At 52.9% G+C, this 24,386-nt stretch overlaps 3 protein-coding genes across 4 annotated transcripts in view; all 3 read right to left on the reverse strand.

Moving 5' to 3' along the window:
- Positions 1-386: 386 nt before the first annotated feature.
- On the reverse strand, positions 387-3,735 carry Ntn3 (netrin 3). Its single transcript, XM_021221526.2, has 6 exons — positions 2,227-3,735; positions 1,967-2,155; positions 1,734-1,883; positions 1,561-1,611; positions 1,376-1,450; positions 387-1,116 (listed from the first exon to the last, which is right to left on the reverse strand). Exons 1-6 carry the CDS (start codon positions 3,152-3,154, stop codon positions 767-769), a joined length of 1,743 nt encoding a protein of 580 aa, XP_021077185.1. The 5' UTR covers positions 3,155-3,735; the 3' UTR covers positions 387-766.
- A 5,848-nt stretch (positions 3,736-9,583) lies between these two features.
- On the reverse strand, positions 9,584-15,036 carry Tedc2 (tubulin epsilon and delta complex 2). 2 transcript variants are annotated; one of them, XM_021221562.2, is made up of 10 exons: positions 14,881-15,036; positions 14,707-14,805; positions 14,443-14,501; positions 13,922-14,324; positions 13,529-13,582; positions 12,732-12,825; positions 12,454-12,565; positions 12,264-12,365; positions 10,796-10,986; positions 9,584-10,553 (listed from the first exon to the last, which is right to left on the reverse strand). In XM_021221562.2, exons 1-10 carry the CDS (start codon positions 14,928-14,930, stop codon positions 10,407-10,409), a joined length of 1,311 nt encoding a protein of 436 aa, XP_021077221.1. In that variant the 5' UTR covers positions 14,931-15,036; the 3' UTR covers positions 9,584-10,406. The 2 variants fall into 2 exon arrangements, with proteins under 2 accessions (XP_021077221.1, XP_029388911.1); XM_029533051.1 differs by having other exon boundaries at positions 10,087-10,553; positions 14,707-14,953.
- A 1,534-nt stretch (positions 15,037-16,570) lies between these two features.
- The window catches only part of Ccnf (cyclin F), a 26,741-nt gene continuing 18,925 nt past the window's right edge, over positions 16,571-24,386 (reverse strand). Inside the window, exons 14-17 of the mRNA XM_021221184.2 lie at positions 21,606-21,705; positions 21,397-21,524; positions 19,817-19,986; positions 16,571-19,287 (exon numbers count right to left, since the gene is read on the reverse strand). Of these exons, the coding sequence (XP_021076843.1) occupies positions 18,830-19,287; positions 19,817-19,986; positions 21,397-21,524; positions 21,606-21,705 (856 nt within the window). The 3' untranslated portion in view covers positions 16,571-18,829. The remainder of the gene's footprint in view (positions 19,288-19,816; positions 19,987-21,396; positions 21,525-21,605; positions 21,706-24,386) is intronic.

The following is a 24,386-nucleotide window of genomic DNA, read 5'->3' on the forward strand; positions in this document are numbered from 1 at the left end:
GGTCACACGTGGACCTGATCTGCCCCTTCTCGACGTCCAGTCTTGAGCGGATAGAGTGTAGGGCTCCAAGCTAGGGGCAGGACCTGTGTCAAGGAGCCAGGAGGCCAAGACTAGGAGTCGTGGTAGAAAGCGACAGCTGGATGGACCCCAGAAATGGGAACAACGAAACAAGAAAGATATAGGACACGGGCAGAGATGCAGTTGCGGATGGGGACACGGTCACGTGACCGGCAGAGGCAGGCCAGAATGGATATGGGGACAAGATCCATGATACTGGACAGGGGAGCCTACAATACTCTTTGTACATTCCCGGCTGGAGGCAGAGACGTCGCTGTCTTGGCTGTGCAATTGAGCCTCAGCCCCTGCAGAACTCTAGTGTATCACAGCATCGGAGAGTTGATGAATCACAGTGGCCCGTGGGATGTGCTCAAACCCCAGAGGGATGGTCCTAGCATCCTCTGGGAATGGGCGGGTTCACACCTTTAAGAGACGTCGGTTATCAGGATACCCTTTGTACTGGGCTGCCAAGGGGGATAAGATCAGGGTCCTCTGAGCTGCCCTAGGAGCCTCCAGATATTTCTTAGGGGCCTTCATACTCCTCTGAGTTGGGGGTAGGGTATCGCCAAATAGGTTTCACGCGGGGATGGGGATAGGGAGAAATTAGATGGCAATGCACGTGACACTTCCAGCAGGCTAGTGCTCCGATGAAGGCGCCGCGCCCAGTGATAAGAGTTAAGCCCTCCCAGTCCACGCCCAGCTTGCAGGTTCAGGCGGTCCCGCAGCGCCCCCGCCGCTCTCTCCTCTGCAGCCTCCGCAGGCGCCGGGTCCAGGCGTCTCTCCAAGGCAGCACGAGGCTTCCACGGGCAGCACTGAGTCCCGGTCCCCGGCCCGCTGTGCTCCCAGCTGCAGCCCCCGGCCCACCTCCCAGCAGCAAGTAACGCCTGCCGGGCAGGAGGCGCGGGCAACCGCAGACCGCGTCTAGGGTTGGAACCCACAGCGCGCTGCTCCCGCGCCGAGCGCGCTCCTCGCCACTGCGAAACACAGCAAGCACCGCTACCGGAAAGCGTGTCCACGAACCGCGGGCCTCGCCGCGCGCACCCACTGCCACCTGCACCGCTGCGGGGGGGGGCGTGGAAAAGTGATCAGGTTAGGTGGGGCAGGGCCGGAGGGGACTGTGTAGAGAAGCATAGTGTCCAAATGGCTTAGGAGAGACATGAAGAGGTCACCCACTAGAGGGAGGTACACTTAAGACATGGCTGCCAACGCCCGCATCAGTGGGAGACCCGAGGAAAGAAAGAGCCTTGAAGTACAGTCAGGGTCAAGGTATTCAAAGGAGTTGGGGACGAGATGGAAGGGCTGGAGTGAGGCAGCCTACCATAGTCCTTCCGGCAGAACTTCTTCAGGCTGATTCGGTAACTGCCACGTGCAGGTCTGCAATGTGACTCACAGTCTAGGGGGAAAGAGAGGAGACTAGCAGATTCCCATGCCTCTCCCCCACACTGGTCTGCTCTAGCTAGAGCCCTCTTCCCCATGCCAGTCTGGGTTCTGGTGTCCACTCACCCTGTGGCTCTACAGGACTGCTTTCTTCGGTGGGTCCAGGGACAGGAGTCTCTAAGGAGTGTGGGAGAATAGTCTATAATGGGGTGTCTGTCGGAAGGGCTCAGGGGACAGACAACAGTCAGTAGCTGAGGTGACTTTGGCTGAGGTGACAGAGACAGGGCAGGGTCACTCACTAACGCAAGGTGCCACAGGAGAACGGCTCTGCTGGAAACCTGGGGCACAGCGGTTACAGGTGAGGCCAGTAACACCATCCTTACAGGGACACTGGCCTGTGGTCTGGTTACAGGTTTTGCCAGCAGCACCAACTGGATGGCAGTCACAAGCTGAGGACAGAAACGAGGAGCTCAGAAGTGCAGCTGGGGTTCGGGGAAAGTAAATCACGAACGCATGCAGGTGGCAGGCTCACCTCTGCAAGCACGGCGGTCACTCAGGACACGGCCTGGGTCACGATAGAAGCCCTCCCGGCAGTAGTGGCAGTGACGACCAGCAGTATTGTGCCGGCAGTTGAGGCACACGCCCCCACTGCGACGGCCGGACAGTCGGTAGAGCTCCATGTTGAAGCGGCATCTTCGCGCATGGCCGTTGCAGGAGCAAGCTGCAGGGAAGGGTCAGTCAGGGGCAGCCCTGCCTGGTCAGAAGTCCCCAGGCTACCCTCCAAGGCCTCACCAAGGCAAGCGTGGGCTTCCTGCCCTGTAGCCCGCTGCCATGGCCTGTCGCAGTAGAAGGGTTTGCAGCGGCTGCAATCAGGGCCCTCTGTACCATGCTGGCAGTCGCAGACCAGGTGGCCATGGGTGTCCAACAGACACCGTGAGGCATGCCCATTGCACTTGCATCGACCTCCCACCTGAAGCTCAGTGGCTGAGTAGGAGTAGGGGACTGTCAGCCCACCGTCCCTGGTGTCTCCCTGAATGGCAGGCCTTGTGAGTACTATGCGAATATCTGTGGCAGTCACCCAGTCTTGGAGCACGGGGCTGTTGTCCAGATCCAGGCCCTGTGGGCTGCCATCCTGCACACTGAAGGCCAGAAGGCCTCCACCATCAGGCTGAGCCTGGGGGGCTGGAAAGCAGAGGGCTTCTGGCCCTGGACCAGCAGGGCCATCAGCAGGAGCAGGCAGACGGCCATAGTCCAGGCTACAGCTGGAAGAGAAGAAGCCCAAGGGGACCCAGCTGCGGCCATGGTCCTGCGACTTAAGCAGGGCCACGGAGGTTGGGGGAGCCGAGCAGAAGCGCAGGCTCACGAAGACCAGCTCAAAAGCCTTCCCCAGGGGCACCGTGAGGGTTACGTTGAAAGGTGCCCGTTGCAGCAAATCGGAGCGCCAACAGAGAGGACTTGCGGTGCCCGGAGCAGAGGTCAGGAGGTCTGCAGAGTGTGCCCGCTGCGGGTCCGAGGAATCGCAGACGCGATTGGCCGACCTCCCGCACGTGCTGGACGCTAGCACCTCTCGGCCCAGAGCAGCGTTCACTAGGCCAGGAATACAAGAGCGAGGCTCCCTCGCCTCATCATAGCAGGGGTCGGCGGAGGCCGGCAGCCCTGGGCTCAGTGCAGCGGAGAGCGTGCCCGCGGTCAGCAGCAGCCCCCAGGGCCAGGTGGGCATGGCCGTGGCCGCTGTGAGTCAACCAGCCAGCTTCCGCCCAACGAGTCTGCCCTCGAGAAGAGCGCCTAGTCCGCTACTCTGCGTGCCGGGTCTGCAGTGCCAAGATAGCAGAGCCCCGGGGCGGCCCCCAGCACAGGCTCAGAAGTGGGAGCAGCCACCGGCACGCCCGGGGCCGAGCACAGGAGCAGGGATGTTGGCGAGTCCTCCCGCTAGGCCTGGAGCGTTGACAGGCGTCGCCCCCGCTCCCGGTGCCTCCGCCCGCGGAGGCCCCACCCGCCGCCGGCCGCCAGCACTCACCCACGGAGGGCCAGGAGGAGCAGGTCTCCCGGCCTCCCGGGAAGGGCCCTGGGCGGGCGGGGCCTGGGGCGCCGGGGCTGCCGCCTTCTCCTGGCTGCAGCGAGAGCAGAGGAGCTGTGCCAGAAGGGGGTGGGGGGCTCAGCAGGAACAAGCCTGGTCCTAGCCAGGGGCGGAGCTGCTCGGGCCGGGAAGGAAGGAGGGGAGGGGGCCTCGTCCCGACAGCCAGAATCAGAAGCAGATTCAGACACAGGCTGTGCCAGCGCAGGAGGGGGCTGGGAGGCCCGCGATCCGGAGGAGGGGCTGGAGAGCCAGGAATGCGCTGACGGGAGGGGGCAGCTCAGCCTTGCAGCCCGTGGGGGACCACCCAGCAGGGTCCTCGGCCTGAAGCCAGGCTTTGACTGCTCCTGGGGTGGTGCCACGTGCTGGGCTGGGGTCTGGGCCACTCCTCCCAGAGGCCCACCATGCAGGCACAACCTTAGGACTGAAGCTCGAAGTCTTGGATGCTCCCCAGAATGAGGGAAGAAGACAGTTGGGGCCGGTGTTCTTGTAAGGTATTCCCAAGGCAGTAGTCTGTTCTAGCAGAAAGAACAGAAAGCAGGTCTTATTTTAAATCCAAGCTGTTTGGATTTCTGGCTGTGTGGCCTGAGTGCCTCAGTTTCCTCATCAACCAAAATGTCTATTGTTTGCCATGCTTTGTGGAGTTGCTGGGAACATCCGATGAGCCGACACAGGTATCATCCTAGGCGAGGCACACTAGGGAGCATCCCGATGTGGCTAAGTGATGAGGTCACTGTTCAACAGTGGGATCCAGTCAATCTCTTAATCTAAATCACTCCAGCCTATTTGATGGTCCCTTGAGGTTCAGGGTCTGTTCACCTGTTACCCCACCCCCACCCCCAGTGGAAAGGTAAGGAGTGGGGTTTAACGACCGGAGAGGGGCTGGTCACAAATAAAGCCGAGTCAGAATCCCTGAACCTGACCGTCTACAGCCTAGGACATCTGATAGGAAAACAGGCAGATGTCCCAAATGAGTTGCCAGGGCACAAGTTGGAGGTGGCCAGCTGTAGCTGAGAGGGTCTTGCCAAGAGGAACCACTCACTCACTGCCTTTGGTCCCCGAAGGACCAGGCAAGGCTGGCATGGACTCCACGAAGAGTGGGTGGAATACAGTCCCATCTTGGGGGAGCAGTCCTGAGGGCCAGTTACCTGGTTTCAGAACGGAGGCTGACCACAGGCCAGTCCCTGCAGCTGGTAAGAGAGGCCATACGAGGGAGGATGCCTGTATACTCAGAGCTACCATTCCGGACTGAAGTGTTCCTACAATAAAAAAAGGAGCAAAACAAGCTCTCAGGAAAGGAATAGTGAAACAAGAACCCTGGACCCTTCCCAGGACACAGGAGCTGCCGCAGAGACAGGCACCGGGAGAGAAGCAGTGTGGCAGCTTGTTGGACACTTGTTCCTCTAGAACAGCTGACTGTCTGACCCCAGGCCTGCTGTCCACACGTGCAGGAGTGGGTAATAGACAATGTCATTCTAGAGCTGCATTGGTCTCCCTCATCATCTGAACAGCCACAAAGCCTTACCTTCCACCTTTCTGAAGTGAACCGGAATGTGTCCTTTACAAGTCGCCGTAGGCTGAAGCTCTGCTCTTGTAGGCCAAGTGTGGGATTAGCCCTTTCTTCCAGAGCAGTGGTTCTCCACCTTCTTAATGTCGAAGCCCTTTATGATTGGGGTCACCACAACATAAGGTGATGTAACAGTTCATCGTGTTATGGTCACCCAATTATAAAATTATTTTCATTGATACTTCCTAACTGGAAATCTCCTACTGTTATGAATCTCAGTGTAAATAGCCATGTTTTCTGGAGGTCTTAGGTGACCCCTGTGGTTGAGAACCAATGTTCTGGGTCCTTCTGGCCCCCAGCTCCATACCTCACAGGGAGGAGCCCTGGTCGGGGTGGGAGAGATGGGAGAGTAGCTTATGCTTGAGAGAAGCCTCAGGGGAAACCCAGGCTGTCCCCTGAACATCAAGCCCCAAGCTAGAGCCCCCAGACTGTCAGACAACTGTAGGAGGTGGGACAGGGTAGCAGCCTTTCACACCAACAGTGAAGGAAGCTTCCTCTCCAGCTCAGCTCCCTGTGAACTGTGACTGCTGGGGTCTGCAGAGTATGTGATAGATTCTGATGTGGGTGGAAGTTGGTGCTTGGTGATCTCAGCATTGATCAGGTCCTGAGGGATGGAGACAGACAGGAGCTCAAATGGCCATTGCCTCACCAGCCCTTCAAGGAGGACGCATGGACTTCAGATCTCTTTCCCATTATTGCCCTCTGCACACTCTGTCTGGCCCCAGGGCTACTCTCACAGATGGTGGGCTGGGCATAGGGGTAGCTTTCTCTAGTCTCCAAGAGCCGCTTATAACTCTCTGTGGACCCAGCCACCTGCCTCCGCCCCTGATTGAGGCCTCTTAGGCCTCTACTCTCAGGATTCCCTACCCCCTCCAGGCACTTTCTGTAACAAAGAGGTTCCGTCCTGCCTCACACCTGCAACTGCTCAAGCTCTGCACTCTCACCCCAATCGGGAACAGCAGTTGGTTTGAGGGGGCAGAGGATGATAGTGTTTGACAGTTTCAGGCCTCAGGGAGCTGATGACCTTTCAAATAACCCCCCTGGCCAGCCTGGGACCAACTGTCCCCTTCAGACCCTTGCCACCACTTCTCCTTGCCTTGTACAAACATTTATTGAGTGCCTATTATGCCTCAATAGGCCCAGATGTAGAGAGGAAGGCCCGCAGGTTCTTCATCTCACCTCCGTCCCTTACTCTCTCCGTGCCCTGCACTCCTTGCGCGGACTTTTTGCAAACCCCCTCCATTTCCACACTGTCAGGCCAGCTGGGCGGTAGCAATCAGCTCTCCGTGTTGAAATCGAAAAGCACCGGTTGGTGGAGGGATGGTGTGAGGGGGAAGGGCGGAGAGGGAGGAGGAAGGGTAAGGGCTGGTAGCCCTCCCTACTTCATGAGGATTTAGAAATAAACAGTTTAGGGAGGGGGCTTCTGTGTCTTGCCAACAGTGAAATGCAGCCCTTTCGCCCAGACCTTGCTGGGAGGTGGCCCCTCACACAGGCTCAGGCTTTTCCCAGGTTCCCGCTGCTCCAGAAGCTCAGCCCTCTTCCTCTGCCGAGCTCGCCAGCACAGAAAGGTGGCGGTCAGGAGTCCAAGGCCGACGCCAAGAGCAGCCAGAGACATGCTTTGGGCCAGATCCAGGCAGGGCCCGCACAGCGAGAAGGTGATGCCGGTGCCAGATGCACCGGCCAGCACCGCCAGGGTGCCGAAGGGCAGGACGCAGCGCGACCCCCCCCCCCNCCGCACCGCCGGTGGCCAAGAACAGGGCACGGAGGGCTCCAGGGACTTCTGGGGACGCCAGACCTGGCAGGGTGGGCTCAGGCAAGGACTCTGGTGATCTCATGTTTCCGACTAGGTGGCCGTGCTTTGGGGGTGGAGATGGGGTGGCAATGGTAAGGATGCCCACCACAGCCTTACATCACATTCTGGTCTGCCACGTAATAGCCAATTGGTTCCGGACTTGGTGATGACACCAGGATGCTTGGGAGTTTCGTTGCCTCCTCCTGGCTTTGGCAAGGAATTGGGCAAGCAGGGTGTTGGGTAATGTTTAAAGTGCTTCCACTATTTTCATGGAACCCTTCACAAATACCGCGTCTAACTGCAACCAGGGTACCTCTCAGGTGTTGAGCACTTAGAGCACTAGGCTGGACGCTAGCAGGTAGGGTCGTCATGCAGTCCAAGGCCACTGAGCTCCCAAAGCTTGGCCAGGGGCAGAGGTGGACAATGCCCTTGCCATTCTTTGGTTTAGGATTAATCACTGGTACATTGAGACAGTATGAACAAGCAAAGCAAACCAACCAATGGAATAATTCTGGGGTGGGAAATAATTGGTCAGTAGGCTTAAGGCCTCCTCTAGATCACAGCACTTGGGCATAAGTTTTCCAGGTAGCAGGAGGCTGATTTATAAATAAATAAATAAATAAATAAATGGCTTGGTTTGTCTAAGGGATGGTTCTAGTCAGGGGCACTCTGCTAAGGCTGGGTGCTAGCTTGACAGGGTGGAGTAGCCTCCTCTCTTGGCTCAAAGATTCTTGGTTCTGTTCCGGGAGACACTTCTCAGTCCACGGTTTTTATGTTCTACTTCAGTCTCTAATTCACTCCCAGCCCTTACCCGGGGCTGTTTTGACTAATTTGGTCGGCAGGACTGACCTTTGTAGTCTTTTCTTTGTAAGAAGGACCCTCTGCTGGAAACCAGAGTAAGGTGCTTAACCATTATCTAGCTCACTCCCTTCACCTACAGACCTCACCTGGCTCTCCTTAGGCCAGGTTTTACTCTCGCACACTCCCCGCGTCCCTTGTGATAGAGGCTGTTCTCCTCTGTGAAAGGTTCCCCTCCGCTCCCCAGTTTGGTGAGGCTCCAGAGCTGTAGAACACGATTCTCGTAGCCAGCGGGAGAGATGCTTGGGATACAGTTAAGTCCTCTTAAAATAAACTAAAATCCCCACTCTCGTGAAACAGACAGGAGAGCTAGGAGTTGGAGAGCAGGCTGAGCTACACAGTGAGATCCTGTCTCGGACCTGGGACGGAAGAAATGGCTTAGTGGCTAAGAATGCTTGCTTAGGCCGGGCAGTGGTGGCGCACGCCTTTAATCCCAGCACTTGGGAGGCAGAGACAGGTGGATTTCTGAGTTCGAGGCCAGCCTGGTCTACAAAGTGAGTTCCAGGACAGCCAAGACTACACAGAGAAACCCTGTCTCAAAAAAAAAAAAAAAAAAAAAAAAGAATGCTTGCTTAGGGGCATGATGGTACTTTTATCTCAGTACCTTTAATCCCAGTTCTCAGGAGGGAGAGACAGGCGGGTCTCAGTGAGTCCAACCTGGCCTACATATTGAGTTCCAGGCCAGTGAAGGCCACATAGGCAGACCCTAAGAAACACACAAAAAGGTCACTTGCTAATCTTCAAAAGGCCCCAAATTCTGCTTCCAGCAGATCCATCTGGCAGCCTTTAACTCTAGCTACAGGAGTCTGATGCTTTCTTTTTGAGCTTGTACACAGGTGTTATACACCCGTATTAAAAATAATTTTTTCTCTTTTGAGACAGGGTCATAACATATAGACCCAGTTGGCCTTTAACTCTGAGATATACTGGCCTCAGTTTCTGAAGTACTGGGATTAAAGGTGTTGGACACAATGATCAGCTAAAGCCTTTTAACAAAAAATCTAGGAGCTGGAAAGAGGGCTCAGCAGTTAAGAGCACTTGGTGCCCTTGTAGAGGACCCAGGTTTGGTCCCCAACATCTTTGTGGCAGCTCACCACCAACTGTGACCTGGTTGGCTTCTGCAGGCATCAGATACACGTGAGGTGCAGGTTTCCATGTAGGTACCCACATTCACATATTTAAACCTATTGTTTTATTCATATGGGTATTCTGTCTGCATGTATGTAGCTCATCGTATGTGTGCAGTGCTTAGCTGCAAGCTAAGTGGAACTGGAGCGACAGGCAGCTCTGAGTCATGTGGATACTCTTAACTACTGAGCTCTAACTCCAGCCCCCAAAATAAAACAAAACTCTGGGGAACAGCCTAGGAGTCCTTGAGATTCTTGCAGGAAGCCCCACACAGGACGCAATCCATAATTGCTGCAGAGGCTACAGCCCTGTCCCCTGCCCTTTCCTCTCCTATGGAAGAAACAAACCCCTTCCATAGGGTGAAGCCTAGGAGGGGACAGTGCCATAAGCGAGGGATACTCAGCAGGAAGCAGAGACCTTCACAGGCTGGTCCCAGGTGACAATGGGGATGGAGTGGTGGTGTGGGCACGTGGGAGGATGGTCATGGGCAGGGGCAAGTCTGTTCTGATGTGGCTTATGGCTTTCAGGGGTACCAGGGGACAAATGTTAATGATTTTTTTCACCTTCCCCTATGCAGAAGAGACAATGTTATACTTTTGATTTTTTTCTTTGTTGTTGTTGTTGGTTTTTTTTGTTTTGTTTTGTTTTTTTCAGACAGGGTTTCTCTGTGTAGCCCTGGCTGTCCTGGAACTCACTCTGTAGACCAGGCTGGCCTCGCATACTTTTGAGTTTTTTAAAAAAGGTCTATTTATTTTATGTATATAAGTACACTGTAGCTGTCTTCAGATACACCAGAAGAGGGCATCAGATCCCATTAAAGATGGTTGTGAGCCATCATGTGGTTGCTGAGACTTGAACTCAGGACCCCTGGAAGAGCAGTCAGTACTCTTAACCACCAAGCCATCTCTCCAGCCCAGACTTTTGAATTTTTATTGGTAAACCCCTTCCTTTATTTTATTTAAACAGAGTTCAGGCTGGCCTTAAACTCAGATGCTCTTCCTTCAGCCTCCCCTGTGAGATTGCAGGCCCGCTCCAGACCCCTTAGTTGATACAAGTCTTTTCATTTTGTTTTTTTGAGACAGGGTTTTCTCTGTATGGTCCTGGCTGTCCTAGAACTTGCTCTGTAGATCAAGGTGGCTTTGAACTCACAGAATCACTTGCCTCTGCCTCCCACCCTGTTAATCGATACAATTCTTAAAACCACAAAGAAAGAAACAAGAATCCAAAAATCTCCTTATCAAACCCTAGTGTGATATAATTTAAATACACTTCCTAAAGGAGTTCTAGTGTCATTACAGGAAATCTGTAGGTATACAGTGAAAGTAGAGGTGGCCAAGGACTCCCCCAGGAAGGCAGAAAGCTGAGCCCAACTTCTTGGGTGGCTAAGAGGAGCTTGGGGGGAAGGGGAAGCACCCTGGCCACGCAGCTTTCTCAGTGAGGTTATAGCTCTGCGCTCTCAGCTCCCCCAAGCTGGAAAATCTCCCTCAATCCCTGTTCAGGACTCCAGCCGAGAGGAGGGGGCTCTCCCACAGAGGCTTGTCTGCCTGGACTGCTTAGTCAGCAGGGTCATCTCGAAGGACTGTGAGGAAGCGTTCGCCTCCCTCACAGAGCAGACTGTATGTAGCCCGACACAATGCCAGCCAAGGCGGTCCTCCTGGCTCCTGGGTGTTTATCAGAGGAAGGAGTTCAGCCATCAGAACCTGGGGAACAGTACAGAGACCTCAGTGGGCAACCCTGGGATTCCACCCTCTTTCCTTCCTCAGATTCTAGACATCCTGCCCATGAGGATGTTCCAGCTCACATGGAGGCCCAGAGGCTCACTGTCACAACCTATCCCAGGTGCTGCTTCTCCTGAGACTTACCTGGGAGTCAGTGCCACCCTCAGTAAGGTCACTGGCTCCCAGGAACCTAGGTGCACCATCACCTCCTGCCCTCGAAGTACCTTTTCTAGATGGATCTGCTGGTCTAGCACAGCCACCCGAAGCTTCAAGGTGGCCAAGGTCTGCAGCTCCTCGGTGCTAGCGTAGAGAAGGAGTTCAGGGCTCCAGGAAGAGCCCACCTCTCCTCCGCAGACGGATGAGGCCTGAGTGGGCTTCTCTGCAAGGCATACTCCTGGAAGTTCGTCTGTCACAGCTATAAGAAGAGACACTTATAGTCTCATGGGGTGACAGCCTTCACCAAGGTCTCTCTTCTTACAGGCCAGAACTTAGCTTTCCAGGCGCCCCCCTTCCCTACTGTCAGTTGTATGTTTGGCTCTAAGGGATACAAAGCTGAGCTTTTAAAACAACCTAGAATAAGTTAGGAGGTAGCGTACACCTTCAATCCCAGGACAGAGGTAGGTAGATCAGAGCTCAAGGCTGTCTGTCTTGGACTACAGAGTGAGTTCCAGGACAGCCAGGACTACACAGAGAAACCCTGTCTCAAAAAACCAACCAAAGCAAACAAACTGAACAAAAGCCCCACCCTAGAGTGTAGCAGCCTGAAGTATGCATAGTGTAATGGGTTTGCCTGCCTCTGGGCTCTGGGCTGGCAGCCCTTCCTTCCAAAGTCACAGGCAAGGCAGGTTAGAGCGACGGAGGCTCAGCTCGTGTGCTATATATTCAGAAGCTGAATGCTATGTCCCAGACCACACTGTAACCTAATATTGGGGTGCTGTATTAACCAATGCATTGTGAATAATGTTCCCTATTTGTTCATGATTGGTCAGCAAATGGCTGGGGATTCTGATTGGGCAGAAAAGGAGAAGGAGACGGGGCTGGAAAGTGAGTGAGTAATGGGGCAGGGGGAGGGGAGGGAGGAGAGGGAGGAAGAGAACAGAGAGGACATCCCCATCAATGGGATGGACCTGGAGCACCCCGAGGACAGGCTGACAGAGCAGAAGCATCCATTGAGACAAGATTGGCAAGTGACTGACATTTGTGTAGTTTCATCAGATGGAAGAATTAGAAAAGCTCGAAACAACCTCTCTCAGCACAGTGTATACACACACACACACACACACACACACACATATATATATATATATATATACACATACACACACACATATATATACATACATACACATACACACATATGTACATACACACACATATACACACACATATATACATACACATACACACACACATATATACATACACACACATATATATACATACACATACACACACATATATACATACACACACACACACATATATACATATACACACACACATATATAATAAATTATAGTGTTTCTGTGTTGTTTACTCAGGATCTATGCAACCAGTCATGGGACAGAAACTGCCAATAGTTATTTAGGAATAAAAAGGGGTATAACAACTCCCCCCACCAAGAAATAATTTCCTGCTTTATCCGACCCTAATTCCGACCTCAGCACAGGTAGTGCTGGGCTAGAACCTCACCTGCTTGCAGTGCCTGTATCCTGTGGAGACACTGTCCAACAACGGTCTGCAGTCCTTCCAGGGTGAGCAGGCGTCGGTACTCCTGCATCCAGTCAGTGGGAGCTACACAAGTTAAGGAAGGCGAGCAGGGTCCATGACGGTCCCCAAACCCTGCCTGTCCCTCTCACAAGCTCCAGTCAGGACCACTGACCTGTTGCAAGCTCCTTTTGCATACGAAGTCTCAGCAGCGTACAGGCCTTCCTCAGGGTCCGCGCGTGTGCCTCCACCTCTGCAGCACTGGGCCTGTGTCTGGAACAGCCTGGCTGGGTATTGGTTAGGGAGACGTCTGTGGCCAGACCCAACCCTCCCACCCAAGATGAGTTTGGAGACACAGCGCTGCGTGTCACAGGCCACATTGGTCCTTTCTCAAACCTGCCTGGCTTAGAGCCTGTTCTAGGATGCCCAGCTCCCCCATGACAGTAAGGATACAGCCATCTGGAGTTTGTGGAGGAACTGAGTTTTGGCGGCTCTGGTGGCATCTGTGGCGTCGTTGGTTCGTACAGAGTTGAGCTGGGCCCACAGGCTGAAACAGGCCCAAAGACACACCGGAGGAACAAGGTTATTCTAACCAACCCGAGTATAGCTCAAGACACAGGGGAAGTGACGGGCTGGGGCATAGCCCCCGGGTGGATGGCTTTGCTAGATGGCAGGAGGAGGCAACTGAAGCCTCAGGGAACCTAGAGATATTGTCCAAAACAAGGGGGCAGGAGAGGTCTTACCAGGCACAGTACAAACATGTGAGAGGAGCCACTGTTTGACAACACAGCACCTCTATGAAATGGGACCCATTACTGTAATTCCAGAAGGAAGACAGTCTGGAATTTGTAGACTAAGTGTCACATTCAGCCCTTAAGACTTGAGTGACTGGGGCTGGAGACAGCGGTTAAGAGCATGCAGTGGTCCTTTAATAGAGGACCTGAGTTGGGCTCCCAGCACGGACTCAGGCAGCTCACAACCACCTGCGACTCCAGATCCGGGCACTCCCACTCCCTCTCCTGTGACACACTCACCCAAACACACACGCACGCCACGTTAAAACAAGAAGGACAGAACAGACAAAAGCTCGCTTGGTTGAACGGGGAATGTCAAAGCTGCTGGCCTGAGCTGACTGGACCAGCTCAAATGAAGCAGAGTCTCAGCGTGCACAGGGACCAGCGTGCACAAGCAGGGACCTCCCGTCCCCATGTCTGGGATGTTTTCCTGTCTCTGAGTCCACTCAGCCTTACCAGGAATTCTGAGACACTGCCTTCCTGAAGGCCGCAGGTAACTGCAGGAGAGTCCTGTGAGGAGAAGCCAATGCTAAGAGCAGTTGCCTCACATTCTAGGGGCTGCCATTCTTACTCATGGCTCAGAACCCATTAGGAGCGAGCCTCCTCGCCTCCTCTCCTTTAACAGTCTAACTCTGACAGGCTTTTTTGAAAAGGGTTTCTAGAGGAGCGTGGGTGCTCGCCCGGTCCAGAGAGCCCGTGGGCTGGTCAGGCTCCAGAAGGACAAACCCGATACCATCCTAACCCTGTTCTGCCCTGTCTGCTTCAGTGCATGACCCTTACGGGTCGGCATCAGGGGCTTCCTCAACCAGCTCAATGCCCTGTCAGGATGGGAGGGTCTGGGCAGCTTACCCCTTCTCCTTTAATGTGAAGAGTTCTGTGGTGTGATGAGCAGATGATGGGGTCATCTGTTGGTCCCTGAGGCCTGGTCCATACCCAGTAGTTTGGTCTTGTGTTCTTACATGGGTCTTATCTCCCCTTGGTCGAAGTTTGCACTCAGGGTAATCCTTGGCAGGGGCTGTGGCCCGTTGTATACCCTTGGTGGATCTTGCGCCCAATACACGGCTGCCACCCCGGCTGGGAGCCCGAGGATAGGAAGAGGCAGTGGCACCAGAAGTGGCCGCCTTAGATGTCAGAGTAGGGGTCCTGCCTCTTTGTCCAGCATTGGACACACCTTTCCTCACACGTACAGCCTTCTCCAGTGCCTGGGTCAAAAGTTCCAACTCCGCGAGGTCTTGAGAACTCGGTGCACATGCTATGAACGTCAAGAACCATGCAAGAATTCCTCCTCACTGTCCCAGGACGGATTCCCCCATGACAGCAAGCCAGAGAAAGGACAGGGACAGCACCCGTAAAAAGCAGCTGACGTTTACCTGGACTTGGGTCCTCTTCCTTGGTTTCTGGAACTGGAGATGGGGTCCTGGCTGGTTCCCTGCAAAGACAGGGCAGCCATGGTATGGTCCAAACATCCTAAGCAGACTCCCGCCTCAGACCCTGAAGGATAAGGGGGGAAGGATAGCAATGGCAACCGGAGTCTAAAAGCTTGCAGTTGTACTTGGCCTTCTAGGCCCTGGGACCCTGCATAATCCTGATGGTCCGAGGAGGGACTGGCCAGGAGAGGTCCTGGGTCCGCGTACCAGACCTGCAGCAGCCTCCTGGAAACGCGCAGGCTCCGCTCCAACTGCCGCTGCCGATCGGCGCAGGAGTCCAAGGCGCCCTGCAGCTCCGCTACCAGCCTGAGGACAGGTACTATGTGAGCCTCCGAACCTCGCGCCCGTCCGCCCAATTCCCTTCTGTTGCACGAGACCCACCGGTGCGCACAGTCTGCGGGTAGTAGGTAGTTTCCTTTAACACCAAGCATTTTTTGCCGCCGCCAAGGAGTCCCGCGCCTTCCGGGCAGAAGGCCGCCCACTTCCGGGCAGGCTACCCAATCTTGAGCAGAGCAAGCAAATCCTGCTCCAAAACGCGAATCCATCTCAAGCTCCACCCATCACCCCAGGCCCCGCCCTAACCCCACCCCCAGGGCGGATGCAGAGGCTCTGCTGGAACCTGGACGATGCCAGAGTAGATAAGATAGCCTCCGATTTGGCTAATCAGATAATGCTCTTCTGGCAGGGCATCCGTGACCCTCTAATGTTTGGTTTTCTGTCTTAACCAGGTTTTGCCGAACCTACTTTGAAAGCAGAGATAAGCGGTCTTGCCGAGTCCAGGGTGACTTAGTGATCAAGCATATGGCCGGAAGACGATATTAGAACTGGGTCAAGGAACAGCGTAGGAATGTCTGGCGCCAGACGTGAACAACGAAGCCCAGGGAATCTGGAGCATGTGGCACTTAGAATAGGTCTACTAAGCTGGTCTACGTCATGGAAGGTTGTGCAAGAGACAGAGGAGTGACGGATAGTAGGGGGAGGGGAGGCTGAAGCCCAGGGAATGGCCAGGAGGCGGTGGATAGAACTCATGCAAACACTGCAGCTAAGGCTCAGAGCAACGGTCTTTGCCCTCAAACATCTACCAAGCTAGGCCACCTTGTCAATTCATGGTTCATATTGACTTGTTTGGGATAGACCTTGTTTGCCCTAGAACTCGCTCTGTAGACAAGGCTGGCCTTGATCTCTCACATAAATCTACCTGCCTCTGCCTCCTGAGTGCTGGGATCAAGGGCATGTCCCACCACCACTCAGTCTTGTGTTTAGTATTGGATGCTATTTATTTACCTTCTCCATAATATATTTCACTTTGATTTTACTGAGAGTCTCAGGAGGCCCAGAATGGCTTCTAACTTGTCAGAACCCTGGGCCTCATGTATGCTGGGTTAAGTACCCACCAACACCCCTAGACTCATCAGCACCGTATTTTATGCTAAAGCTCTAAGTAAAAAAATTGTTCTCAACATATGTGTAGGGGCCATGCTAATCTGTTCTTGTCCAGGTTAGATGTGCTGCTGAAGTGAGCTTTGTTGTTGTTGGTAATGGGGTCTCATTGTTCATTGTTGCCCTAACTTCTGAACTATGTAGACCAAGCTGGCCTTGAACTTAGAAACCTACCTGCTTTCTTTCTTTTCTTTTTTTTTTTTAAGATTTTATTTATTTATTATATGTAAGTACACTGTAGCTGTCTTCAGACACTCCAGAAGAGGGCGTCAGACCTTGTTACGTATGGTTGTGAGCCACCATGTGGTTGCTGGGATTTGAACTCAGGACCTTCGGAAGAGCAGTCTGGTGCTCTTACCCAATGAGCCATCTCACCAGTCCTTTTTTTTTTTTTTTAAAGATTTATTTATTATATGTAAGTACACTGTAGCTGTCTTTTGACACTCCCAGAAGAAGGCATCAGATCTCATTACAGATGGTTGTGAGCCACCATGTGGTTGCTGGGAATTGAACTCAGGACCTTTGGAAAAGCAGTCAGTGCTCTTAACCACTGAGCCATCTCTCCAGCCCCCAAATATGCTTTCTGAAACAATAAATGATAAATATCAGCACATTATTCTATGTTCTCCATCAAGTCAGATTGTTTGTGCAATCTCATGTAGTCTCAGCTGGCCTTCAATTCACTATGTAGCTGATGACCTTCAACTCATGACCTTCCTGTCTCCATCTCAATATTTCTAAATTAAAACACTTCTATGTCAACGTACAACTTGAATGCCTAGTGTCCAGGGAGGCCTGAAGAGGGAACTGGATCTTCTGAAACTGTTCTTATGGATGGTTGAGAGCCACCATATGGGTCTGTGGATCTGAATCCAGGTCCTCTGGTCAAGCAGCAAATGCTACAAATACGAGCCGTCTCTGCAGCCTCCTTCTCCCATCTCTTAGACGCCTGCTGCTAGACACAGCTTCTCGATTTGTTTCTAGTGAAAAATGTGCTTGGCTGCTGAAAGAAATGACAGGGAGCAGTGCCCAGCAGAACTGGAGATATAAATTAGTAGTTCTAGAGCCCAAGAAGTAAGGTAACCCTGGTTGTTTAGGTACAAAATGAGCAAGAAAGCTGTCAGCCCAGCATCAAATGGGAAAGGGACTGAGATCTAGGCAGTCCCATTGCCGTATTTGGGACAGAAGATGGGCACTCCTACTTACACTGGGCCTCCAGTAGCCCAGGGCAACTTAAGACCTGTGGAGACTAACACCTCATAGAAGTCAGAGGGACCCAGGTGTGTGCCTGGAGTCATGTTTCCTACAGGTGCAGGCAGGAGGTGGGCTGAGATCTTATTGTGTGTGTGGACCATATATGTTTATGTGTGCCACATGTAGACCTGGTGGCCACAGAGGTGAGATACCTTCCAAGTAGAATTTAAGGTGACTGTGAACCATCATGTGGGTGCTAGGAAGCAAACCCAGGTCCCCTCCACAGGTGACAAGTACTCTTACAGGGAGCCATGGGGAACAAGGCGGAAGGCAGGAAAGGGGTCATCACCACTCATGCATCCAATCCTCATGGCATTCCTGTGAGGGAGGTATTACTGGCCCCTCATGGGAGGAGGCCGACACATCCCAGGTGAACACTCAGAGGTGCGGGACAATCCAAATGCCTTGGCAGGGCGGTCAGAATGCTTCTAACAGTAGTAAAAAAGAGCTGCCATTGGGATGGAACAGAAAGCAGAGCTAATGAGTTTGTCTGTGCTTGTGGTTCAAGGGTATCCGGGGCACTCCTGGTACTTTCTTCGAGAGGAGACAGAGGTACACTTGGCAGGGTCAGCATATCTGCTCAGGCTTCAGCAAACTTCCCAGGTGTTGAACACCCCTGCCTCATAAACCAGGAGGCAAAGCATTCGATGACCAGCACAAAGGGACCAGCCCCTTCTGGTTTCTTCCCACGGAATCCAGCCACAAAACCAGCAACTCTTCTGAATTCTCACTCTCTTGCGTCTCTGTGGACTTGGGTATCACAAGTGATTGATTATGGTCATCCTCTAGAAAGATTCATTTTTCACAAGTAAAGAACATATGGCTAGAACCAAGGGGCGGGGGTATCAGTTTCCGTTTCTGAGGTCCTTCTGCCCGTTGGGACTCCTGGGACTAGATTTTCTCTTTTTTTCAGTTGAAGCACAGTAATATTGGGGATGTTATCTTTATTTAATAACCTCTATTTCAAATGCTTCCTTCTTTTTCCCCATTAGAAGAAATGTAGAAATATAGACGGGCAAAGAATGGCCTAGAAATTCAGTGCAGAAATACGGTCACATGGATACAACGGGACACAGACAAACCACTCTGGGAGGGACAGGGATGCCCACAACCCCAGCTTTAAGGGCCTCATACACCATTAGGCTATAGTCAACACTGATATGCAGGGACGCAGGCTCCCAGGCCGAAGGGGTGTGTGTGTGGGAATAGAGTGCTGTCTTCACTTGAGAGCTCCTCACTGGCCTAATACAAGACTTGCCAGCAAGGGTTTGAACTGTGTCAAGCCACCTGGGCCGCTGGTATTCCAAGGAGGCTCATGCTCCCAGGACAGCAGGACATAGAAGCTCATGCTCCCAGGACAGCAGGACACAGAGGCTCATGCTCCCAGGACAGCAGGACACAGAGGCTCATGCTCCCGGGACAGCAGGACACAGAAGATGAGGGATGAGTTTCACAGGCAGGCATGACAGCTGGGTGGCTGCTGTCCTACAGAAGAAGCTGAGCTTTTCACTGAGCTCACTGTCCCGACAGCTTGCACTGAACTCCCCTAAGGATCTGCACAGTACCCATAGGCAGTGTCCTAGAGAAACAGCAGCCCTCCCTCAGTAAACATTCACCACAGTGAAGGCTAACACACTCAGAGCTTCAGGAAGCCCAGGTTCGTGTCCTCGTCACTGTGTACAGATAGGTTTTGGCGCTTTACCGGTTGCTGGTGAACACCGCTCTCTGGGGAATTTGGGGGACGACACTGTAAACATGACTTCTTGGCCTGATGGTGGCAAGGCTTTGTGCTTGAGTGGCTGCCCACAGAGAGCACTGAGGTAGATTGGGGAGAGCCCTCCATGCCACCATCCAGGGAGCTTATGGGACTGGAGCTGCTAACAGAGGAGTACCCTGAGGTCGTAACGTCCTTGCCCGGATCTCCCCTACTGCAGAGAAGGGGCCTGGGAGCTGGGGCTGGAGGTGCCTGGGGGCCTGCTGCTGGGTGGCTCATGTCCTCTGGCCAGGCCTCCTCATCACTGGACTCCTGGCAGCAATGTTCTTCTGGGTTCAGGTAGACCACAGTGACATCAAGGAGTCTGCTGGGAGCTGTGACTGGGAAAAACATGAGGTGTTTATAGCTTAAGTATTAGAACTTGGGACCCTACAGCTGCTCAGGACTGGGGGGCCCAGGCTATTGCTTAGGTAAGAGCCTTGTCTGTGAGCTTGACTTTCTCAAGCTGGAAAGGTTCCCCTTGATAACTCACAGGGCAGCAAAAAGTGACAAACTGGTCACCTAACTTATTTTATCTGAGTGGACACAAAAGCAAGCAATTGGAAAAGCAGGTGAAACTTGCCTACATCAGTTGTCCTGGCCAGAACATGGGGAAGAGGACCTCCTGCAGTAAATACACACGCAGTAAACACACACACACACACACACACACACACACACACACACACACACACACACACGCGCGCGCGCGCGCGAATCTGCCCAACAAAGACCCAGATAGAGATGGTATATCCTCTCTCCCTGCTAGGTGGGGGAAACCCTTGACCCGCGTGTTCGCTTCTTTCCTCAGCACAGATGGCTCTCAGATCATGAGTTACCCACATGCCGTATCCCTTCCCCAGCACTCACCATCACCCTCCTTCTCGCCTTCGCTCTCCTGGTCTCCCTCATAGCCAGAGCAACAGTCCAGGCTCCAGTCCAGAAGGCTGCCTAGCAATGTCTCCTCCTGGTTCGATAGCTCTGCGGTGGGTGTGGTGACAAAGCTGCCTCTGTCCTCCTGAAGGCTGTTCTCACGCTTCCTGCAAGGTAGGGAGAGTCCTTAAGCCCTGGTCACAGATGGCAGCACCTGGAGAACCCACATGATGCTCTCTATGTGTGCCTTAATGCCCACACGCCCCTGGCTCTCACCTTGTGTTCTAGAAAACACATACGAAGCTAGGGCAGATGCGAGCCCTCAGGGCAGGGGATCCACTGGAGGAAGAACTGGGCAAGGTTAGGCTTCAGTCTAGGCCAGCTTTGGGCCCTGGGCCCTTCTTGTAACTGGCAGAAAGACTCATCACCCTATAGGGTACTAGACACACCAGACAGGAACAGTGCAGGGCCAACAAACAACCTGCCTACCTGGGGTCAGGGCTAGAGAACTACAGAGCTGTCTACCTCTGGGAGAGCTTGCTGTGCTCACCAGGCCTTTCTGCTGATGTCTTCAGGGTGATGTGGTTGTCCCATGTTACCCTGGAGGTCTCATTGGAAGCCCCTTCTGAAGGGGCTATGAAGGGCTTTCTGGAGAGCCGGTTTATCATTGAAATTAGGTCCTTTAGAGGATCAGTGATCTACCTCTAGTAGGTACACATGTCTGTCTGAGATGTCCCCAAGTGTGACCCTGTCCCCAATAGTCAGTCAAGAGGATCAAATACAGAGCACAGTGTAAACTGTGGCCCCCTCAGGAGGACCCAGATCTCCCCAACTCCACAGAGAGGAAGGTGCAGTGCAGATATTTTGTAGCAGGTTTTAAAGGAGGTGAACTCCACACTGCTGCCTCCTCACATCAGGAGACCAGTGATTGAAGTCAAGGACCCAGCCATCACAGAACACTCATGGCTCATATGACAGGCATCACCTAGCACCAGTGCCCAACCGAAGCTGCTCAGGAGCACACAGGGCACTGAGGACTTCCAAAGCAGGGCTAGCAGAGGGGGAGGCTGAGTGCTGTGGGATCCACAACTCAGTGGGTGAGGGAGTTATTCTAGGCGGTATAGCCAAAGTGGTGGTCTGGGACATAAGGACAGAATGTGCTCTACATAGCAAAAGGCAGACACAGGGTGGGCAGCTAACAAAGACACTACTCAAGTCACAACCCAACTATCAACTGTGCCACAGCATGGAGCAGAGGGCACCATGATAAATAATGGTGTAGGCAGGGTGAGACCTGAACAGGATCTACTGTGTTCAGGGTCATCTCCCTGAAAGTAACAGAGATAAAACAAGACAGACAGGCTCGAAAAAACAAAAGAAACCACCACCACCACCACCAACAACAACAACAACAAAAGGTGATGCGGCCAAGCCCAAGCCCCTGGGTTACCCTGGAGCTGCTGTACAAACCGCCTTAGGAAGCTCTTATTTCTTGGTTGCTGTGTGAAGAAGGAAACTGAGACCTACCATCTGTGAGGGATCGTGCCATGGCGTGGCTACGGACAGAGTAGACTTACCGTTTGCTCCTCCTCCCGGAGGGTGAGCTGAGGAAGGTGTGGATCTCCCCTGTGCTAGGGAAAGATGGGGGCTCGGGGCTTTCCTGCTTCACTCCTAATGCATTGCACAAGTCAGCATAGCTCAGCACCTGTAGGGAGGCCAGAGTGAAGGACCACAGAGCCATCCAGGCACCTATACCACGAGCCTAAGTGACAAAGCGGGGTTGTACCTCTTCCTGACTGATTTCCTCATAGCACTTATCCTCAAACCGCTGCTTCACGGCTGTCAGAGAGACTTGTCTGTAGTCTTTGGGCGCATCATCATGGAAACTGGAAATGGACACAGAAGCTGACATGTGACCCCCCAGAGAGGACAGCAAGCTTTCAAAAGCAGTCCTATTGCTAAGGACACATAGGGAGACTGGCAACTCCTCAGGTGGTTAGATCCAAAGATCATGCACAAGAATGTTTATCTCACATAGGAGCAGTCAGAGGTTGAGATAACTCATGTGTCTATCAACGGTCAGATGGACAAAGGTCCATTCAAACACCAACACACATTGCAGTATGACCCAGAAATGGAATACTCAATTGAGAAGACAGATTCACAGCCTGATAGGTTACATGACTGCTTCATTCGGAGATGTCCAGAACAGGCAAAGCCACGGAGGCGAAGCAATGAATGGATGTGGGGTCAAAGAAGTTGGGAGATTGCTAAGTGGTGGCTAAAGAATGGGGTTTCCTTTGAGGGGTGGCGAAACATTCTAAAATTCGTTGTACAATTCGGTTTTTGGAGACAGGGTTTCCCTGTGTAGCCCTGGCTGTCCTGGAACTTGCTCTGTAGAACAGGCTGGCCTTGAACTCAGAGGGATGTGCCTGCTGGGTTTATTAAAGGCATGCACTGCCAGTGCCAAGCAAGTCATAAAACTTAAATGATCAGAGTGGGTAGAGTATATATTTAACATACATAAAGCCCTGAGATCTATCCCTAGAACCAGAAAAAACACCCCCCCAACACACACACACACACACACACACACACACACACACACACACACTCCTTCTTTGCAGATAAACATCAGGTCACAATCAGTGGAGGTAAAGGTGAAGGGCAGAGACACAGCCTGTGACAGTCACCTTGCTCCCTCAGCGTGGTCAGGGCACCACAGGAAAAAACCGGGTAGGCAAAAGCAGAACAATACTGACTGACGGCCTTCATCACTGGAGCCCAGTGGGAAGGCAGGAGGGCAGATTATTCTAGAGAGCTCAGACTTTACCCTGGACGTCAAGAGGAGGCTCTGGGCTGCACGGAAAGAGGCAGCCCCATGGCATTAGCACAGTCACCACGGAGGCCAGATCTTAAGGCAGGTGACCAAGTACAGGGAAAGGACACTGGACCCAGCTGTCAGCAGGTTGTACAGACAAAGGAGGAGCACCCAGCACTCCCTCTGGGAGGAACACAGTGGGAGAGCAGCAGCTCAGAAACAGCAAGGTGTGCTGGGCTGGGATCAGGAGCCCTGGAGTAGCTGTGCATCCTGGGAGTGGTTAACCTTCTGGGGGGAGGATCCAAGCAGTGAAAGGTGCCAGAACTACCTGGCTCCTCAGGGATGAGGCCATGGGGACAGAGAACCAGTCAGCCAGTGCAGGCAGGAGGAAGGACCCCAGAAACCGGGGGAGCCAGACTGCAAGCTGAGAGGAGGCAGGGGTAGCCATAGGCAGACACAAACCCAGTCCTGTGTCCGTGACACTCCCTTTAGAGCCAGCAGTCCAGTACCTGTCTGCACCAGCCCTGTACCAACCTGGGCCATGGGTACATACCACTTCCACATCCCCACCCATCCTCCCCACCCGGTTTCTTTCTTTAAAAAGATTTATTTATTTTTATATCATGTGTATGGGTGTTTGCCTGCAGGTATGTCTGTGCACCACAGGACTGGGGCCCACAGAGGCCAGAAGACGGCACGGGAAACTGTGGAGCTGAGTTACAGGGGGTTAGGAGCCTCCATGCGGGTCCTAGGAACTGAGCCCAGGTCTAGTGGAAGAGCATGCAGTGCTCTTACCGACAGAGCCATCCCTCCAGCTCCACCCAACCCAACTCTCCTTTCTGTGGTCCATCACTGCCTGACAAGCTAACGGGACTGAGTTATTCTTGCCCTTTTCTTTTCTTTTTTAAAAATCCATAGCCAGGCGTGGTGGTGCATGCCTTTAATCCCAGCACTCGGGAGGCAGAGGCAGGTGAATTTCTGAGTTTGAGACCAGCCTGGTCTACAGAGTGAGTTCCAGGACAGCCAGGGCTACACAGAGAAACCCTGTCTCGAAAAAACAAAACAAAAAAAACCCAAAAGAGTAAGAAAACCAGAACTTTAAAAACTGTGTAACACACACACCATAAAAACACAAAAATCAGGAACCATAATATACACAAAGACCCGTAAGACAAAAAATTACCCTAAGCTATGAGACAAAAACAAACAAACAAAAAAACCTGACACCATAAAAGTACAAAGTTCCTTTGTGTTGGTATCCGCTGCTGGGCACAGGGCCTAAGGAGGTTAAGTGTGGCTTGTACACCCTGTGAGAGTCCACTGAAGAAAACTGGTTTTTCCTATTCTGGCTTTTTTCTAAGTACCCAGAAAGGGTCCTGTGAGTGAGCAAACCCAGCCTCCATAGTTGGGAGCACAGATGGTGGGTAATCATCAAAAGCTGAGACAGGTGGGCACAGCAGACTGCTGTGGGGACACCTTGCCTGCTGGCTTCCTCTTCCTCAAGAAGACAGGTTCTACGTGGACACAGAAATAAGTCTAGCTCTGGGACTTTAAAATGCCAATCCAGGGTTGACCAGACATCTCAGTAGGCAAAGATGTTTGCTGCTTAAGCCTGAGGAGCTGAGTTCAAGTCCTAGAACCCACAAAAGGGTGGAAAGAACTGAATTCTGAGTTGTTCGTTCATCCCCACATGCACACATGTGCTCACAAATCCTACAATAATAACGATAATAAAAAAAAAAAAAA

Source organism: Mus pahari, chromosome 21 (assembly GCF_900095145.1).
Source record: "Mus pahari chromosome 21, PAHARI_EIJ_v1.1, whole genome shotgun sequence".
Taxonomy (NCBI): Eukaryota; Metazoa; Chordata; class Mammalia; order Rodentia; family Muridae; genus Mus; species Mus pahari.

Excerpts from the sequence above, each read along its gene's own strand:
- Ntn3 (XM_021221526.2), bottom strand. The coding sequence starts at position 3,154 with ATGCCCACCTGGCCCTGGGGGCTGCTGCTGACCGCGGGCACGCTCTCC. Across the intron at positions 1,612-1,733 it reads TCCTGTGGCACCTTGCGTTA|AGACTCCTGTCCCTGGACCC; the intron begins GTGAGTGACCCT and ends CACACTCCTTAG. Across the intron at positions 1,451-1,560 it reads CAGTCCTGTAGAGCCACAGG|ACTGTGAGTCACATTGCAGA; the intron begins GTGAGTGGACAC and ends CTTTCCCCCTAG.
- Tedc2 (XM_029533051.1), bottom strand. The coding sequence starts at position 14,930 with ATGCTTGGTGTTAAAGGAAACTACCTACTACCCGCAGACTGTGCGCAC. Across the intron at positions 14,325-14,442 it reads GGAAGAGGACCCAAGTCCAG|CATGTGCACCGAGTTCTCAA; the intron begins GTAAACGTCAGC and ends TGACGTTCATAG. Across the intron at positions 12,566-12,731 it reads TCCACAAACTCCAGATGGCT|CCAGGCTGTTCCAGACACAG; the intron begins GTATCCTTACTG and ends ACCAATACCCAG.